We start from the raw sequence: 20123 nt of genomic DNA, 5'->3' as shown, positions 1-20123 counted from the left end.
ATTATTATTATTATTATTATTATTATTATTATTATTATTATTATTATTATTAACCTTTATTTATAAAGCGCTGTAAATTTACACAGCGCTGTACATACAATCTTTTTAATTGGACGGTTCCCTGCCCTCAGGCTTACAATCTAAAAAGACACGACACAAAGGGAGTGGTGGTGGGGAAGAGGCCTTTCTAGTAGGATAATACATATAAAATACATAGCAATATAGGAAATGATTCAATAAAACAGGCACCAAAAGAACATCAAATAGTAAGCGACAATTATGCAATGCCTGGGAAAGCTTCTCTGAACAGGATGGTCTTCAACTCTGTTTTGAAGCTGGTTAAAGAAGTGATGGCTCTTGTTCGCGGGGGAAGAAGGTTCCAGGAGTGAGGGGCAGCGAGTGAAAAGGGGCGAATCCGAGATGGGGCATAGGAAATCCTGGGCTGGGACAGCAGACCTTGACTACCAGAACGGAGGGCCCTGATGGGAAGGTGAGGAGAAAGAAGGTCTATAAGTAAGGAGGGGCCAGCCCATGGAGGGCTTTAAACGTCGACAGCAGGAGCTCATACTGAATGCGGAAAGGAAGTGGGAGCCAATGAAGGGATGCCAACACAGGAGAGATGTGGTCAGAGCGGTGGGCGGATGTGATAATGCGTGCAGCTGAATGCTGGACAGAGATTAAAGGACGGAGGTGAGAAAGAGGAAGCCCAGCCAGGAGGACGTTACAGTAATCAAGTTGTGAGACCACTAGGGCATGGACCAGGATCTTGGCAGTAGAGGCGGAGAGATATGGTCGGATTTTAGCAATATTGTACAAAAAGAATCGACAAGCCTTGGCTGTGGTCTGGATCTGAGGGATACACGACAGAGAAGAATCAAAGATAAAACCAAGACTGCGGGCTTGCTGGACTGGTTGAATAGAAATGTTGTCCACAGAGACAGAAAAGAAGTGTTGAAGGGTGGACATAGGAGGAAAGACAAGAAGCTCCGTCTTGGACATGTTGAGCTTCAAACGCCGATGGCGCATCCACTGCGAGACAGCTGTGAGGCAAGATGAGACTTGCTGTTCAAGCCTTGGAGAAAGGTCAGGGGTGGAAAGATACAACTGGGTGTCATCGGCATACAGATGGTAGGAGAAACCAAAAGAGCTGATGAGTTTACCTAAGGACAGTGTGTAGAGAGAAAACAGAAGGGGACCCAGAACAGAGCCCTGGGGAACTCCAACAGATAAGGGAACAGGAGAAGAAGTCTGACCACGTGCAACCACTGCAAAAGATCTGTCTGACAAATAAGATCTAAACCAGTCGAGAACAGAGTTTGAGAACCCAAGGTCAGAGAGTATGTCAACTAGGAGACAGTGATCAATGGTGTCAAAGGCTGCAGACAAATCAAGAAGGATGAGAACAGAGTAAAGGCCATTAGCCTTGGCCTGTAAAAGGTCATTTGAGATCTTAGTGAGAGCTGTCTCTGTGGAATGCTTTGGGTGGAAGCCAGACTGAAAGGGATCGAGGATGGAGTTGACTTCAAGAAACTCAAGACAGCAAGAATAAGCAACCCGTTCCAAAACTTTAGAAAGAAAGGGAAGAAGAGAAATCGGATAAATACAAGGCATTGCTAAGGAAGGTGACAGAAAAGAGGGAAGAAACACAGAAGGGAGAATTTGAGAAAGGAGAAGTTGGGCTGATTCCAATCATGTATTCTTCTGTCTTTTAGATAAGCTTAATGCGTGCACCATCTGCAGTAGCTTGCATAAGGAACAAAACATACATGGTATGAGTATTTTAAAAAATTCTTTCTTTAGCTGCAGTCCCATGGACCCTAAAAGGACATTCTGGGGAGGGCAAGGATTTTGTTTTCAAATCACCCTTCTTAGCAAGGAAGAACTGAGTCAGTACCCTTTGACTTGTCTCTGTGGAAAGTCTGACTTCAGAGGAGAAAACCAGGCGATATGTAGGCATAAGCTGCCAATCCACAGAATCCCTCTCATGGCCAGAGAACAAAAAGAAAATTATAGTCAGCTCATGAATTAGTGTATCTCTTGTCCCATAGGGTACAATAAGGAAAGGCGTTATCTCCCCCCCCCCCCCGTTTTTTTAAAGCATTAAAAGGCTAAATTTTTTAAAGGAAGGGAAAGCCTTCCCTACCTTCCTGTGTGAAGCATTCACTTTCATCTGCTCCCTCCCCACATGGGGCTGATCTTTTACAAATAAATATTTTGTGAGAAATATGTTGCAGACTACATTTTCAAATATAGTTTTAAAATGAATGTTTTGGTGCACTTTCTTTAAAAAGAAAAAAGAAAAAGAAAATGCACAAACTATTCCATACAGGAGCACACTTTAATGTGAGACAGAATGGCCATTGGAATAAACACATGCACAAGTGGCCAGGGGCTCATTCACTCTATGCAATTATAGTGCTGTCATTCCACTCTAACCACCAAGGTCCCATCTCAATCAGCCATGGCAGTTTAGGGAAGGGCATTTATTTTCTCAACCAGAACATGTACAGTGTGAAGAGGTCCCAGAAACAGAGCTATCTGACCATTCCTAATTCATCTCATAGGCTTCTCATATTGATGACTTTATCTGTTATCAGGTGTGAGTATTACTCAGCTTAGAAGAATACCTGATAGTACCAAGTTAGCAATGATTTATTCTTATAATGAGAACTTCAGAGTTAATGTTTTTGAGTACCATTTGTAATAAGGCCAGATGTTTTCCAAACATTTTTTCCCCCAAAGATACACATTTTTCTGTTTCATTATAGCCTTCTCAGGTTGGAATAGTGCTTGCATTTAAAATAGTTTACAGGCCAGCAACTGTAGAAGATGCTGATGTCTCTTATTGAGAAAAAGTCTCACATGAAAGGCTTTGTTGTCCTCTTGATCCACTCCACACCACCAAAAGGTTTTACATTTATGAGACCAGAAACAAAACACGTTGCAGATTGGGCGGATTAACATTGGTTTAATATCTTCTCCTTTATTTGGACCTAGATAGAGTAAAGCAAGAGTTAACCTATCAAAAACAGCTGATTGCTACAAATGTTATGCACAGTGTTAACATTACAAAAAGCTTCAACCCTATCCTGTTATGATCAAAATAGCTGCTCAGACATGAAAAATGTGAAGGCCAAGGATGTAATTTTTCACTAATATAATTCTCAAAGTCAATAATGAGTAATTTTAGGAGGTTTCTTCTAGCTACATGCAAGTCTCCAAACATGACACAAATAATCAAAGACAATGAAATTTGGGACTCATTCTGTACAAGAACTGCATGTGAAAAAATGTGGAGCAAAAAAGTCCCCCTCAAATGCTGAGGCATCCAGCTTAACCTATGAATGAGTTACATATGCCACAGGCAGACACAGAGATATTTTCTTTTAATATTATGGATAATGAATCTGTAAAATAATACTCAGGGCCACAAATTTCAGTGATGAACTAACCTGTCACAAAACTGATCAAAAGACCTGCCATGATGCATCCAAGACACCCAACAGCACTGTAGTAAAGATATGACAAAGAATACCAGGTATCTGCCAAATGAGGCCTAGAATGACAAAAATCACAGGCATAAACAACAACAAAACCATTCCTTGAATTTATGCTTATGATTTTATGAAGCCCAATACCCAAATTGACAGATTTTACTGTTGCATGGGAACATGTCAAATCACCTTATCAAAGGCTAGTAGTTGCCACAGCCATTATGTGGGTATAATTATAATAAAAATAAACTTTGTTGCAATGCCTTATAATAGAAAGATAAATAGAAGGGACTGGTACCTGATAGGGGGTACAGTAGGCATCATTGTAGCAACAGTCTCTGTATTATTGGCAATACACCCAGCTGTTGAGAGGTGCAGTGGCAGGGACTTTGAAGAGGGAGCAGGGTACACAAAGGCTCCAATGCCAACCCAAAATGCCAAAGTGATTCCAGTAAGAAGACCTCCACAGGCACCCTTAAAAAATAAATGAAATATAAACAATGTTGTGGTTAATCACATGGTAAGTACTGCAAACACTGCAAAGCAGAGAAGGCATTTGCTGCCCCACAATGGGAATGAAGAGACCAGTCAAGAACCTTGTTGAGTAAGGGACATTTTATTGACCTATTAAACTATTTAACTAATTTAAACTCTATGATAAGTAATGGGGGAAGCAACTGAGACAGTAGGTCTCCACCAGATTCCCTCCTCAGCTTTCCCTGGTTGAACATCAGAGCCACAAAGAGAACTTATATACCTGGGTTTCTCCCTGGATGGCCCTAAAGGAAAGCAAATCCAGGAAATCCCTCCCTCAAATTGTTGGACTTAAAGTGAGGGCACAACATCCGAGCCAATCCTAAGGATAGTATCCTTCACAATCCCACTGGTCACATGACCTAAAGAGGCAGTTACAGAAGCCATTCCTTCAAAAAAAGGGGTGCCATAGGATAGGTGTTCAAGCAATCTTAATTTTCTCCCCTTGCTATCTACCAAGAGACTACCTACTTAACCACCTAGCCAATTGCCAACTCCTTAAGATATACTGTAGCACAGGCAAACATCTGTGAGAAAAGAGAAAAATTCCTACCTGCCCCAGAAACAACCAGCAATGCTTATGCTGCACAAATAATTGGTGGGTGGTTCGATCACTGGATCCAAAGAGGAAACAGCAGGGATGGGCAGAACCTAATAAACCCTGTGGCTCAGCCCCCTCACACTCAACACCACAGAGCTGTGCACCATGACATTTTACTAGGTTTTCTCCCCTTTGTGCTGAGCAAAATCAGTTTCTCCATGCAATGCTATATGACATCTTTGCATAACTGGCATTCAAGTACATCTCCATATCACCTATGGAGCATTCTCTAGCTTTTTACCATATAGTATTAGACCAAGAGATTGAGCAGATTGGATCAATAGTGCACTTACCAACATAAAGGCCTGCATTCTTTCATTAGTCCTAATGTAGACCCACTGTATCAAATGGATTACCAAATGTTGAATCATCAGTTAACTATTGACTCACTGGGTCTACTTTAGTTATAACTAACCTATAGGATTCAGGCTAGCATGTTCACTGAAAACAGAATGACAGCAACATTATAATACACAAGCCAACAGGATAATTAAATGGAGAACATGCTCGTTTGAATATTAACAATGAAAACTTAATCAATAACAAATACTATGTGTTGCCTGAACTGATTTAAAGAAAATATTTTTTTAACTTACTTTCCAGGTGGTCCAAGGAAAAATAATTCCCAATGTAAATAAACCTAGCATAGGTCCCCCGCACATTCCATGAATGCTAAGTGAGGCCTATTAAAGGAAAGCAAAGAAGATTTGGAAGCTTATGACCATCATTTAATGTCTCCATATCCTCCTTTTATAATATAATGGATTTTTCAATGCCTTATCTCAAAGAACACATTGTTGTCATTTCTCCTTTGAATGCTATTTCTTGAGAGCTTTTTTTAAAAAAATCTGTTTTCAAGGTATCATTTTTAAAGAAGATGTACAGTACTTGTTATTGTTTGTCCATTAATATTAACATTATCATCACCACCCTATAGACAGAGCCCTTAATAATTTTAGCCCATTTTACAATGGCAACATTTTCATTAAACAGGTACCTTTGTGTGAAAAACAGAAAAGAAGCAGGGAAGGGAAAGCAGGAAATAAAACGCACCATTGTAAAAGCGGCATTCCCTTTTATGGTTCACTCTGTGGGAATGGCTCTTCTAAAATGGTAATTGTTCTGACCCATATAGAGCTATTATTAAAATCTTATTAGTAGTTTTACAGTTTGTTGTTCTTAACTGCCTTCAAGTCAACCTTGAGTCTTGGCACCCCTGAAGAGGAGATATCTCCAAGACCTTTTGTCCCAGGGTGACCAGATGTCCTAACTGAAAAGCAGGACAAGGCATCTCAAAATGTAGGACATTCAAGAAAAGGGTAGAACACTGCAAAACAAAAGCTAAAAACAGTAAAAATTCTTTTAAAAAACTGCCATATACTGAAAGGTGTTGAAACATATTTGAGATATGTCAATACCCTCATGAAACTCACTGGGTGATCTTGGTCAAGTCACATGCACTCAGCCTCAAGAGAAGGCAATGGCAGACCTCCTCTGAATAAATCTTACCAAGAAATCCCCATGTTACGTTCGCCAAGTCAGAAATGACTTGAAGACAGAACACACACATAAACACAATGTACACAATAGATGAACGTTTCAATATGGTGAAAGTGAAATTCCTTACCACTGTAATATACTACATGTACCATATTCCGTGTCCTGCCAGTACCATGTTCATATACATTTGAGATATGTTCCTAAGACTATGTAATGACTAATAAATAAATAAATGCCCAAACTATGTACTTTATAGTCTAAGCACATTCCCTGTGAAAGAGAATGTGCAGACACTGAAATGTCTATATGATATATGATCCTCCCCAAGGAGTGTGCAACTGCATAAGCTAATTGCTCTACTTAATATGTACATACAAAAGGTTATAAGGCTGTATGCTTATTCTCCTGTCATATAAATTTCCTGTATCCCAAAGCTTAAGGAGAATATTGATGTTGATCTGCCCACTTGCCAACTTTGCTATTTACAACCTTGGGAAATTGTAAACTTAATGAAACTCTAGCTAGATACAGATTGACAAATGTATAGCAAAGAACCTTGGGTCCCTTAGTTAAGAGACAGGCATGGAAGAACCACATCTTCTTAACCTGAGTTCCTCAACAAAATGATAAGCATAGAAGAACCACATCTTCTGTATTCACAATTCACAAGAGCGTGGCCGAAAGCAGTTCTTTATCTACTGAAGTAGCTTTGGAAATGCCACCTATTCCTACATGAAAGAACCCCAACACTATTCCTTTCTCTGGTGATGCTAATTTACTCTTGTATATTCCAAATTGGGGAGGAGCAGGATAATTATAAAAGCAGAACTGTTTGACTAAATAAATACTGGAAAATTCCTCCTGATGATCCTTGATAAGGAAAATAATTAATATAGAAAATAAAATGAACAGGTGCCTCTTCTTATAACACTCCCCCCAGAGCTTCTTGACATCTTTCTCAGCTGGAGAAACTCTACACAAGCAAGATATTTCCCAATTAGAGATGCTACAGTCTCCTTTCTTGGGGAGGAGAATATACATTCTTTACATGAACAGCAGCTCCAGGTCATACTAAACATCTTAAAATGCATAGTTACCTGCACAACACCACCCATGAGTGAGGCTGCTACAGCCATTGAAGTACAAATCACTCCAAATACTATGCCTGAGGAGAGGAAAAAGAGAGATGAGCTGTACCTGTTTTTACATAACACCAGCCTGTTTATATTTGGTCCACTGGGTTTGCTTCTTTGCTGGTTCAGTCTCAAGACCAGTCAACAGACATTTAATTTATATTTACTATGCATTCCATTATAATAATTTTAAGGACCAGCCTTACTGTTGGACATAGTAAGGTAGCCACTTCATATTAAATAATCTATGCACATAGGAGATCGGCTGTAGTCAAGTTAATAAAACTGACTAATTTGTAATGATCCTGTACAGCAGTTTCTCAGGACATACTGCTCCATAATAATGTCAGTAAAATCAAGCCAAAAGAAAAGGGATTAAATTATCAAATGGCCATTAAATTATTAACCAGCATTTTTTTTTAGAAAAGTAGGGGCAAAGTAATTCCCAGTCTACTTACTTCTGAGTAGGTATGCCTAGGATTTAGTATTTCATGTAAGCCAGGGTGGGAGGCTCGTGAGATGCCTTAATTCCCTATGAGACTTTTGGAGGGGTGCACCCTCCCTACACAAACTATAAATTGCCCCCAAAGGAGCATTTGGGGCATTTTCATCATGTTTTACCCCCCACCCACCCACCCACCCCGGCTTTTATAGCCCCAAGAAAAGCTTTTGGTCAAAACAGGAAGTGACTAGAAGTCACTTCTGATTTATTTCAATTTCATTAAAAGGGCCTTTCTTGTCCTAAAATGACCCAGAGGCAGTAGTGTTCCTAGGGGGGCACAGATTGCACCAAGTGACACCATTGCCCTTCAAACATCCAAGGAATGTGGGGGAGGAGTAACTCAGTGGGTGAAGAAGGCACTCTCCTTCTATGCAGTCACTTCAGTGAGTAAGGAGAACATTTCACTGAAGACAGGAGGGAAAGGGGAGGGCAGAGCTGAGTGGGGGGAAAGGAGATGCACGGAAACAGGAATGGACTTGCAGTAGGCGTGCTTGTAGGAAAACCTGGAATGTCCAAAGAAGAAGAGCCCTTGCATGGCCAGGACAAATAGGCATGCAGGGAAAAGTCTTGGTTGTCCAGGGTGGCAAGGGGGGATGAATGACAGAGAGGGATGGCACACACCCCAAGGATTAATCTTCCATTGAAGGGAAGGTGTGGAAGGGGGATATGCACAGGCCAAGGATGCAGAGCAAAACAAGAAAAAAGTTGCAAAGGTGGAACAAGGGCTAAGGCGAGCACACAGGTTTCTCAAGCCCTTCCCAGAGGCAAAATCCAGATCTTTAAGAGCAGCTGCTGAAGCTCTCCCCTGCCTCTTTTATGACCACTTTTTTTCTTCTTCTGCAAAATGCAAACAAATAAGGGGGAGTGGGAGAGACAGGTAGAGGGCTCTGACAATAAACAGACAGGGATTGGTTACCCCTTCTGATGGGGGCTGGGGAAGAGATGTTTGCTTTATTTTGTTTGCTTCCCCCCCCCACACACACGTGTTTTGGGACTTTCAAGGGAACTTTGGCATTTATCAGACAGGGTCTCTGCAGCTCAGATCCGGGGCTTCTGCAGATCGGGCGATTCGCATTCACGTGATAACGAGAATGTATTTTCATACCTGGTAGCTTTAAATGTGAGCCGCTTCCGCAGGACTTGCAAACTGAATCCTTACTGGTTCCTCATTTTGGCATGTTTTGGCGAGTTCGCTAAATAAGGGGATTGACGCGATTCGCATTGGGGCTCTGTTCGATCTCACTGCGAATTGGTCTGGTGTGGAATCCCAATTTGCTTGTGCTCTTGAACACCATCGCAAGACCCACAAGGTTGCAAATCTCCCATGATGCCCTGCTGCAATTTGCCCCATTTTCCTCCGGTGGCTCTTTTTGCTTTCAGGGCAACCAGCGCTCCATTGGAGCTCTCTCTCTGCTTTCCTCTCCTTCCCTTGCAGAGCAGCCTGGCCAGCAAGCGCTTTCTCCCTCCCTGCCTCTCTCTCTCTCTCTCACATACACACACACACATATTCCTGGCAGCCAAATTCAAAGGGATCCTCCGTGTCAGAGCCCCATCCATTTCATCCACATGTGCATCTGTCCTCCTGTCAATCTCCACATCTATCTCATATATACACACACACATACAGACACACACACACACACATATCCCTGGCAGCCAAATTCAAAGGGATCCTCCGTGTCAGAGCCCCATCCATTTCATCCACATGTACATCTATCCTAAGGATGTATACTAATGTTTTTGAAATAGATGTGAAGGAAATGAAACATGAGGATGGAGGGAGAGATGGAACTCCCAGAATTCCAAAGCCTCGAGTCAAGGACCTCACAACAAACTCCAACTCCCATAATAATAATACTTTATTTTTAAAATAATAATAATAATAATAATAATAATAATAATTTAGGTTATTAATTTGCTGAGGCACCAGAGCTCTCTGGCAGAGAAGGCTCAATGTCTCTGGACACTACAGTTCCCAGAATTCCATAGCACTGAGCCAGGAAAGTTAAACTGGAGTTAAACTGGTTTATCTCCCCAGTGTAGATGCAACCTAAGAGAAGGCAACTGAATGACAAGAAGATGGATGTAGATAGATATAGATATAGATATAGCTCTTTAAGGGCTTTTGGACTTCAGCTCCCAGAATCCCAGGCTATTGGCCAACATGGCTGAGGCTTCTGGGAGCTGAAGTCCAGGATCCTTTAAAGGCCACAGTTTGGGGACCACTGGGATAGATGTAGATGTGGATGAATTGGATCGGGGCTCTGACATGGAGGACCCTTTGAATTTGGCTACCAGGGATGGGAAACTAGAAGGGAGGAAGAAAAAAGGGGGAGCTGTCATTCAGGTGAGGCTAGCATTCGCATGAAAGTGGAGCCAGGCTCCCTTCTTAGCCCTGGAAGCACAAAGGTTCAGGATGCCTTCAGGGCCCCACTGAGCATGTGCAAGGGTCCCAATTTGAATCGTTGAATCCCCCATGGTATGCACTGGTGTGGAAATACAATTTGCACTCACTCCACTTTGCCTGAATCCACATCACGTGACTTCCTTCGATTCGATTCCCCCTCAGTTCGGAAGGGCAACAGAACAGCAACCAGGTATGAAAATACATTCTCATTATCATGTGAATGCGAATCGCCCAATCCGCAGATGCCCCGGATCTGAGCTGCAGAGACCCCGTCTGATAAACGCCTTTGTGAGAAGCAATGCATGGATTTAAGCTTTTTTTTCCCCAGCCCACTGCTTATCAGCTTCTCTGCACAAAGATTTGCAGATGATTTATGAGGTGAGGCGATTTAAAGAGAGATGGTGCCAGCAGAAAGGCAGCAAGCCTATCAGTGGTAGAGATGGAGCTTGCTTTCAGCAGAGCTGCTTCCTATTATCAGGTTTGGTTTTTTACAAGCTGCTGATTTTTTTAAAAAGGCTTGAAATATTCCATTTTAACACAGTTTATTTTTGATATCTTAAAGATCTGAGGAAATGCAGAATATAGTGACTTTAAGAGCATCACCTTTTAGAGAAAAGTGTAATTTAGCATTAAGGAAAGCTCCATAGTCCCCTCCCATTGCACAAGGACTGGTTTTCCCTTGCCTTTGGAGCAAATCTTCGTCTGCACCTTCTCTTTGAGGGCTGCATGCACACTCGAAAACAAGGCCTGGGAAGGGGGGAGACAGACACTTCCACATTGGGTCACTGCCTCATGTTTATCTCCTCCCCCTTACCATAAAGGAGCAAAGACAGGGATTGTATCATTTTCTTTAAAAGTGTCAGAGATCAAGCACTTGAAATTCCTGGTACATATCATGGGCTCCTGATTTCAAGTGAATGGCTTAACAGATCCATCAACAGATGTTTTTTTCTAATTGTGAAGAGTGAGTAACAGAAATACATGTTTAGAAATCTTAACTTAAACCTTGAATTCATGTTTTTAACATTCTTTAAAAATATTACATCATACCAAATTTTCACTTCAACCACATGAAACTGAATGAAAATGCATTTAGGCTATGTATATGATATTGTAATTTAAAGAAATAATTTTAATTTCGCTAGTTGCTTAGTTCACAACTATTACCATTACATTCAGTGACAGATGGGAATTATGATTTATGGGTAACATCAGTACAAAATAATTACTAAGGATTCCGTATGGTGTGGTATGGGAGTAGGGGGAGGGTGACACCATGAGTTACTGCAGTGGGTGACACCAACCCCAGGGATGCCACTGCCCAGACAGGCTCCAAAACATAGCCAAAAATGCTCTCAATGGCCTCTAGAGGACTTTGGAGGCAAAATAAATTACCTGGGAGGCCCTGGGAACCACAGAAACAGCCTTGGGGCCACATGCAACCTGTGGACCACACTTTAACTCCCCATTATACATTATACTGTTTATGGACAGTTTGCATAAAGCTGAGTAGTAATATTACTGTTCAAAATGAGGCCAGATTTGTATTTTCACGAAATCTGAGAAATGACATATTGATGTTAATTGAAGTAGAACCCCTTTGTCCAACATTTTTAGGTACAATTCATGACCTTAGCATTAAGAAGAATCAAATCTCTTTGGTCTACCTACATAAGCCTTTGCTGATCCAAGTGCTAACACGTTCAGAGAGATCTGGGAAGCAGTTCTTGACCAAATCTTCAGATGTGACCGTCGCCAGAGCATTGATACTTGCAGCCACTGTACTGTGAATGCAAACATGCACAACATAAGAATGTTAATTCAGATAGTAAAAAATCTGTAATAATTCATACAGAACCATAATCTAGCCAGATTTGGTTAATGCTGACAGTAAAACCTGTATGACTCATACAATGAGAACATGCAGACTGTCATTTTAGGCCACCTCCACTTCTTGAATCTTGAAAAACTTTGATAACATGTCAGCCTGCACTCAAAATAATAAAGATCCAGTCACAGGATACTTCCATAGTGTTATTCTATTCTACCTATATTCACACAGAGCTTGGAAGTGTTACTTTTTTGGACTACAACCTCCAGAAACCTCCAGCACTGCTGTATTCCAAAAAAAATGTTTTTTCACCAAGCTCTGCATTCACATATCCTTCTCCTCATCCACTTTTAGACTTAGTTCTCTGAGCAGTTTTAGAGAAGAGACCTTGTTTGACTGCCCTGAATGCTATTGAGATTATTCAGAGCTAATTGACCATTTGATGATAAAATCTACTCTTGTGAATGGCATTTCAGAAGGAATAAGAAGCCAGATAATAATAATAATAATAATAATAATAATAATAATAATAATAGTTTATTTTCTTGCCTCTCCCAGATGGATCGAGGCGGGATTATAGACCACTAAAATACATACATCAATACACATCAGTAAAATTAATAACAATTAATAACAATAAAAAAACTAACTCATCCTCAGTGCAATGCAATGAAGTTATGCAGTAGTCAGAAGATGTTTCTTACATAACGTCAGATGGGTAAGCTCATCGGAATACAGTGAATACCAGGTCTGAGGAGGTCTTGAGTCTTAAGGGTTAAAGCCAGCAAATTGAGAAATGCTTTGATGTGTGTGTGTCTGACCATGAGCATCCAGCACCAGAAGGACAAGGCTAATTAGCCACAGCTGAAGCTCATAGGCACAAGGTCACTCTGCTTGCCTACGTGCAGCAAAGCCTGGATGATGAAACATGTGTCTGCATGGACAGAAGGACACTTTACAGTGTGGGACAGGAAGTGACTGAGTTTGGGAGACCGCATGGTCTGGAGTGTATATAAACTCAAGGGCTTCCAGTAATTGCTTGTGGGTTTGAGTAGGAATTGGTATTCATTTGATCTGTATAGTAGCATTGGTGATTTATGGTTAGCACTCTGTAAATAAAGATAGCACTTTCGGGAGTCTGGCTTCTGTAGTTGTTTATTCAGCTGGAGCCGGAGCAGCAGCGATTGCTGGAGAGTTCCCAAGATTCTTGCAATTCCTTCACTTCTGGAAGACATCCAGTCCCTTTCATCGTCACTGAGGACTGTGAACCACGTTTCTGCAAATTTGTGAACTACTCTGCTATATTCCAGAATTGGTTTATAAGACCAGCAGTTTTGCTGCCAATAGTTATTGGGCTCAGCAGTTATATTGACACTGAGTAACCATGCAAGCAAGAGATGGAGGGGAGAGGGTATTTATGGTAGTCTCAGCTGCAGGACTTAGTGTTTCTCTGCTGAGTACTAATCTGATGGCCATGACCTTCCCCCACACACAAATCACCCATCATATCTTAGCTCGGATAGCCTGCAACAGTGGGGAGGGATGAAAGTTGGGATGCAATTAGTAGTTTTCACATCAGGATGATTGGCAGAGCCTTGAGGGAAGGTGGGGATTTGATACCCTCCATGACAGAGACCAGAATTTTCAATATAAGCAAGGTCCATTGGACTAAGCTGAGGCATGTGATGGGAGGCGGAGTCAGTATATAAGGACAGTACACCTCCCATCCTGCCTCTTTTCCATGAAGCAGCCCACCCTCCCACCCTAAATGCAGTATGAACTTCGTTGGTCGCTTAAGGGCCGGGTAGGAATTTTCTCCCCTTTTCCCGGGGTTTTTTTGCCTACCCCATACTGTGTGCCGGGACTGGTGATTGGCTTTGGGTGGCTGTTAAATAGGTTTCACTGGCCCATATGGGGTTAAAGAACTGTTTGGTATGCACCATTGGCACCCCTTTGTGGTGAAAGGTTAGGCTCTTGATCAGCTTAACACGTTAAGGGGCATGGAGTTGTGAGAGAACCTGCCTTTGGGATAGACTTGTGGTTTTTGCTCAACCTTACAAATTCGTGGGGTTTGGGGGAGAGTGCCTTATGTTTACTTTCCTAGGACTGGACTGAGGATGCAATCCGAATCATCCGATTTACCTCGGGGTTCAGTGTTTGTGCCCAAAGGGAAGGCTGAAGAGGAAGTCTAGGTTTGACCCTGGCTTCAGCTGGACCTGCACCAGGCTTTTCACTTTAATCAATTTGCTCAGAGTTTAAAGTTAAGGTTGAAGTTCAAGTGCTTATCTTTAAATAGATTATAGGTCAAATAAATGGCCCTTTATTCATCCAATTTACGTGTCTGGTCTCGTTATTTCATGGTTGGGTATCAATATTTAATTCTGACACAGAAGAACAAAGTGTTCCAAAAGTTTTTTGTTTTTGTTTTTTGCTTTGTGAGCTTTGCAAGAGTTTTAATTAATTTGTGCAATAGTTCCCCCCTTTCTTTCTTTCTTTCTTTCTTTCTGCAAAAATAAAATCATAGTTTTTTGTGGGTTTTTTGGGCTATGTGGCCATGTTCTAGAAAAGTTTCTAACTGATGTTTCGCCAGCATCTGTGGCTGGCATCTTCAGAGAGTGCTTGCCTGGAAAGGACAGAGAGATGGGGTAGCAATGGGAAGCCCTCTAAGCCCTGTGATAGCAAACTTTTACATGGAATACTTTGAAAAGCAAGCCCTGGAAACAGGACCGAAAAAGCTTACAACTTGGTTTCAATACATGGATGACACTTTCACCATTTGGAGCCATGGAGAAGAAGATCTGGCTGTATTCCTGAACCTTCTGAACAACATCCACCCCAACATCCAATTCACTATGGAAAAAGAAAAGGAAGGAACACTGCCATTCCTGGATGTCCTAGTCATCCGCAAACTGAACCAACATTTGGGTCACGCAGTATACAGAAACCCCACACATATAGACAGATACCTGCACAAGAACTCCAACCATCACCCAGGACAAAAAAGAAGCACAATCAAAACACTGCTAGACTGGACAAAACGCATCTGTGAACCCCACTTCTTGGAAGATGAACTGAAGCACTTGGACCAAGCTCTACAGGCTAATGGTTATTCCAGCTCAGACATCAGAAGGGCTGTCAGGCCCAGAAAAACCCAGAGGAATTATGACAAGCAGCCACCCAAAGGGAAGGTATTTTTACCATACATCAAAGGAGTCACAGACAGAATAGGCAAAGTGGTGAGGAAGTGCGACCTTCAAATAAATGGTTTACAAACTCACAAAGAAATCCAGCAAATGCTTCACTCATCCAAGGACCAGAGACCCCCTCTCACAACCACAGGAGTTTACCGCATACCATGCAGCTGTGGACAAATCTACATAGGGACCACCAAAAGCAGTGTGCAAACGAGAATCAAGGACACACGAGAAACACTGCAGACTGGGACAGCCAGAAAAATCAGCAGTAACAGAACATGTTACAAACCACCCTGGGCACAAAAGCAATGTTTTGCACAAAAAGTAATGGGGTTTTTTTTTCAACAGAAAATAGCATTTAAAAATATTATGTTTTGCAAAACCTTTTTAGAGGAGGCATAAAAAAGGCCTCAATCCCAGATGCATTATTTAGTGCCCACCAGAGGCATTCTAGTGTTACAAGGTTGGTGGTAACTGTAGCTGTCTTGCTTGGTGCTTTTTTAAAAGAGTACTAAGGAAGTAAGTATGTGATGGATTTTGTGTATGTGTGTGTACCCATGCCATGACAGACAGTGGTTATCAAAGGTGTGGAACATATTTGGAGGGATAGGATTAATACTTTTGATAGGTCCTTTAAAGTTCAGACCAAACCTGGAGTGAATTCACTACCCCACCAACATGGAAGCTACCAGTCACGACTGTAAGAGATAGAGAGTGTGTGTGTGTGAGAGAGAGAGAGAGATAGAGAGGTTGAGACTTGCACCCTAGATAGGTAGTGAAATTCACTTCACCATGAATGGATGCTGATGCTGTGAGAATCTTGGGCCAATCTGCACTTTAAGTATTGAACTGTATATATTGTTAAGGATTGGCAGGCAAAGAGGCCCCTTTGTGCTATAAGAGAAGAAAGGATATGGCCAAGGACTGGATTATCTCACTAGTCCTTATGGTGAAACAATATTGTTTAGATATTTAGACATTTTATCTCAAAAGCCCCAGAGCAGTTTATAATATTGCAATATTAAAAACTATGAAATACTGTAGAATCAAAATCAAAATATAAGGAATCAAGGGCCCTTTACAAAAGGGCCTTTTAGTACATACTGTATACGTACTAGGGTTGCCCGGCAGCATCTCTTTCAGATGCCCCCAACCCTAGTATGTACACGGTACATACAAAATGGCAGCGCCCATTCTACATGGGCACCACCATTAGGACGTCACAGCCACCCGCCTCCAAACGGAGCGGCGCAGAGGTGATGTCCTGGTGCTGCGGAAGGGCGCCTTCCTTCATTTGTGTCACTGGCGCAGCCTTTACATGGCCCCTTTCTCTTTTTCCCCGCCACTGTCGGGGTGTCCTTGGGGCTTGAAGCCCCAAGGACACCCCTTTCCAGGCCGCGGGAAGCAGCCTTTTGCTGCTTCCCGCAGCCTGGAAAAGCGGCAGATCTGGGCCTCAGGGCTGCCGCTGTGGCAGCTGAGGCCCCAATCCATCGGAGAAAGGGATGGGTGAAGGCCGCCCCAAAGGGGCGGTCTGTAAACCGCCAAGGAAAGATTAATAAACCAATAAAATCCATCTGGGCCTTCTCATTTGGACTGCAATTGCTAAAGGACCATTTCTAGTTTTCATATTTGGAACTTGCTTATGGAATTTTCCAGAGAAACAACTACACTTTTACACTTTTATATTTTCAAGTAACCAAATGTATAAACATTTTTCCAAGGAGAACTTTTACAGTCTTCCCTTCTTCCTCTCTCAGTCTGCTAATACAGTATATGCTAAGTAGACACTCCCATTATTTTCTGAAAAGAACATGTACACAAGTACTATGTCTTTATCAACAGCATGTATCTAATATACAACCAACTTCTTAGACTCATTCTAGTAGTCATCACAGGGTAGAAATGAGAATGACTTAATACATAGTACAAATGAGGAAAAGTGCATTTGAGCTCTTTGTTTTCCTCCAAGGCAAGATTCTGTTTAATTTGATTGTGCATTCCTGCATAGCAGTGGGTTGGATTAGATGGCCCTTGTGGGCTCTTCCAACTATATGATTCTATGAATTCACATGAACAGTGATAGTTGGTATCTTCTGTGCCTGAATGGGTTTTCCTCTGTCTCAAGTTTGATATATTCCCATTCTGTAATGACTAAGATCTGTGAATAACTTTGTGAAGGACAATCCAAAAACAAAATATTTAGGAGGAAGGGAAGCACTAGGAAAGCCAGGATATTAGGAAACATTTTATCTGACTGGTAATCTGTCTATGACATCTTAGATTTTATGTGAACCTAATTTAGGTTCTCTTTCTTTTATTCTCTCTCCTTCTTCTTCACCTACTTTTTTCTTCGTGCACACACTTAATTGATGTAGCCTCTCCTCTAACAACACTGGGTGTAGTTTTGGTAGGGAAAACATGTTTTCCTTTTACTCAAGTCACATTTCCCTATTACCAGGAATCAATATCACTTTGCCTTGACTCATCCTGACACTGGCAGTTTTTTAACATAAAAATTAGTGTTTGAATGATATTTCACTACCAAGGAGATAATACCATGGGATTTCTAATTGGTTCACAAAGAGAAAGGGACATCTGTCTTCCAGAGCACACTACAAACTCTGTGCTGGACCACATAGAGAAACACAAAGCACTGCAGCATTTCCTTGCAGAGACAGGGAGGGAGAGAAATGATGCAGCATTTTTGAGAGCAGCACCTTTACCACCAGCACCTGGTTTTTCTTGTCTCGATTATACACGGCATCACCGATAAGACCTAAGTGCTAAAAGCAATTGAATGAGGCACAGACCTGAGTGTTCCACTGAAGGCACATGCAACAAATAATCCTGGAAGTCCTGGGGTTGAGGAAAAGATGATCATGACAAAATACGGCATTAGCTGTTTTGAGGGAGAAAGATACAGTAGGTAGATTAGTAATGTTCCTCCATTGAAATGAATGAAATTTAGGGGTGCATGTGTGCAGTCTGATGCCCTCCAGAAATGATGGACTGCAGTTCTCTACATCATCAGTCAACATGGCTATTAGTATCATTCTGCTCTGCTCATTCTCTTGTGCAGTTCCTTTGCATACAGAATGAAAAGGACAGTGCTTTAGCAACTTATTCACTCATCACTTTTTGGACCTTGAATTCTGTCAAGCAGTAGTATCAGCATTGCCAATTTCTGGGGAATTCCCTGGAATCTGGGGAAGTTAATTAATTTTTTCTTGGGATTTTGACTGAATATTCCAGTAACTATTGGGGAATTCCAGGGAATTTGGATTTTGGTAAAACATTCCAGGAAATATTGTCAAGGCTTGTTGGCAATACTGTGGGATATACGTTTATGCAAGAAGTGGCTAAATGCAGAGAGGCCAAGAGCCAATTTTTGTCCCAGTGCTGACTTCCAGTGGACCACACTTCTGTGTTTTCAGCACAAAAAAAATTGTGATCAGGAAGTAGCCAGAATTCACTTCTATTTCCCATTTCTTGGATTTTGGGGCATTTGTGGCTGATATTTAGTAAAGTAAATTGCCTTGTGGATTGGAGGATATTCCTGACACTGGGGGATTTCTGAGGCAAGAATAAATGTGAGAGGATCAAGGTACTTTGTGGAGTTGAGGACTGCAGGAGGAATTTTAAAAAGAGGAATTGGATCAGAATGTGATCTATGGGTCACACTTTCCCCACCCTTGGTTTCTGCTGACATAGATCGTAGGACCCCATAACCCTAAGGGCATATTTGAGAACAACTGCAGAGTATTCCATCTACATGCCACAAAGATTTTAATTAAATACTTAGCCTTTCATGACATACTTAAATACTTAGAGAATCCCCACTGCCGCTGAAGTCACCATAACCTTATTACAAAGATGAGTCAGGCAATAAAAAATATTTCCATTCAGATGTATGATTGATTCCTTTACCTGATCAGGTGCTGAAATGAAACCAGCAGTCCATGGATCACAGCTCCTGAAATGTGAATACATCACCAAGCCACAAAGGACAGCACACACCAGGATGGCCCATAGCCCAACTAAATTAAGATACAGTGCACTAAAGAGAGAGAAAAAGAGAAGATGAAGGCCTTGACTCCTGTTGTGGGAGAAAGATGGCATATAAATTTGAGAGAGAGAGAAAAAAGAGTGAATGATTTTATATTTTTGGAGAGGTGATCATTTTTATATGCCAAAATGTGGCCCAAAACTCTTATTGCTTCTTTTGCAAAGTCTGTTGCAATCATATTGGCTATGGGCATATACAGTGGTACCTCGGGATACGAAATACCCAGGTTACGAAATTTTCGGGATACGAAAAAATCCCATAGGGAATCATTGTTCCGGGTTACGAATGTTTTTTCGGGTTACGAAAAAACTTTTGGTGCTTTTTTCGGCTTTTTCGCACGGAATCGCGGCTTTTCCCCATTAGCGCCTATGGCAATTCGGCTTACGAAGGCTTTTCGGGTTACGAAAGCGGCCGCGTTACGAATTAATTTCGTAACCCGAGGCACCACTGTAGATTACACTGGTGATACATAGGTAGTCCATGATGTGCGATCAATAGACTCAAGTATTTCTGAGTATGGATGGCAAAACATGACTTCCCAATACATATACAGCAAGGGCAGGATCAGGGCAAACTGCGGCCCGTGGGCAGCAAGAAGTCTCCCAAGGTTGGTTGTGGGGTTTGGGGGGGGTTGTTTGTTTTGTTTGTTTTTTTTAGAGTTTGTTTCCCCTGAAACCACCCATTACTCCTACAGAGGCTAAAATGTATTTATGCGCCTAGAGATCTCCAGGAGTGATAGTTTAACAATAACACAGATAATTTCTCCTAAGCACAAAAAGGCCCCCTCCCATCAAACTGGAAGTGGATGTTGAATTACTTCCTGTTTTTATTTGTTCAGGGTTTTTGTTTTGTTTTGTTTTT

General features: G+C 41.6%; 1 protein-coding gene across 2 annotated transcripts in view; it reads right to left on the bottom strand.

Annotated features, from left to right (window-relative positions):
• SLC5A12 (solute carrier family 5 member 12) overlaps window positions 1–20123 on the bottom strand; it is a 51590-nt gene that overhangs the window by 5028 nt on the left and 26439 nt on the right. The window contains exons 7-14 of one of the 2 annotated variants that reach the window (XM_042446434.1): window positions 19124–19253; window positions 18007–18095; window positions 11843–11955; window positions 7227–7294; window positions 5226–5312; window positions 3793–3968; window positions 3453–3556; window positions 2863–2993 (exon numbers count right to left, since the gene is read on the bottom strand). In XM_042446434.1, coding sequence (XP_042302368.1) covers window positions 2863–2993; window positions 3453–3556; window positions 3793–3968; window positions 5226–5312; window positions 7227–7294; window positions 11843–11955; window positions 18007–18095; window positions 19124–19253 — 898 coding nt within the window. The remainder of the gene's footprint in view (window positions 1–2862; window positions 2994–3452; window positions 3557–3792; window positions 3969–5225; window positions 5313–7226; window positions 7295–11842; window positions 11956–18006; window positions 18096–19123; window positions 19254–20123) is intronic. The other variant, XM_042446435.1, reaches the window with a different exon arrangement.

This window comes from Sceloporus undulatus, chromosome 1 (assembly GCF_019175285.1).
Source record: "Sceloporus undulatus isolate JIND9_A2432 ecotype Alabama chromosome 1, SceUnd_v1.1, whole genome shotgun sequence".
NCBI classification, from domain to species: Eukaryota; Metazoa; Chordata; class Lepidosauria; order Squamata; family Phrynosomatidae; genus Sceloporus; species Sceloporus undulatus.
This window is presented reverse-complemented; position numbering and strand designations above follow the sequence as displayed.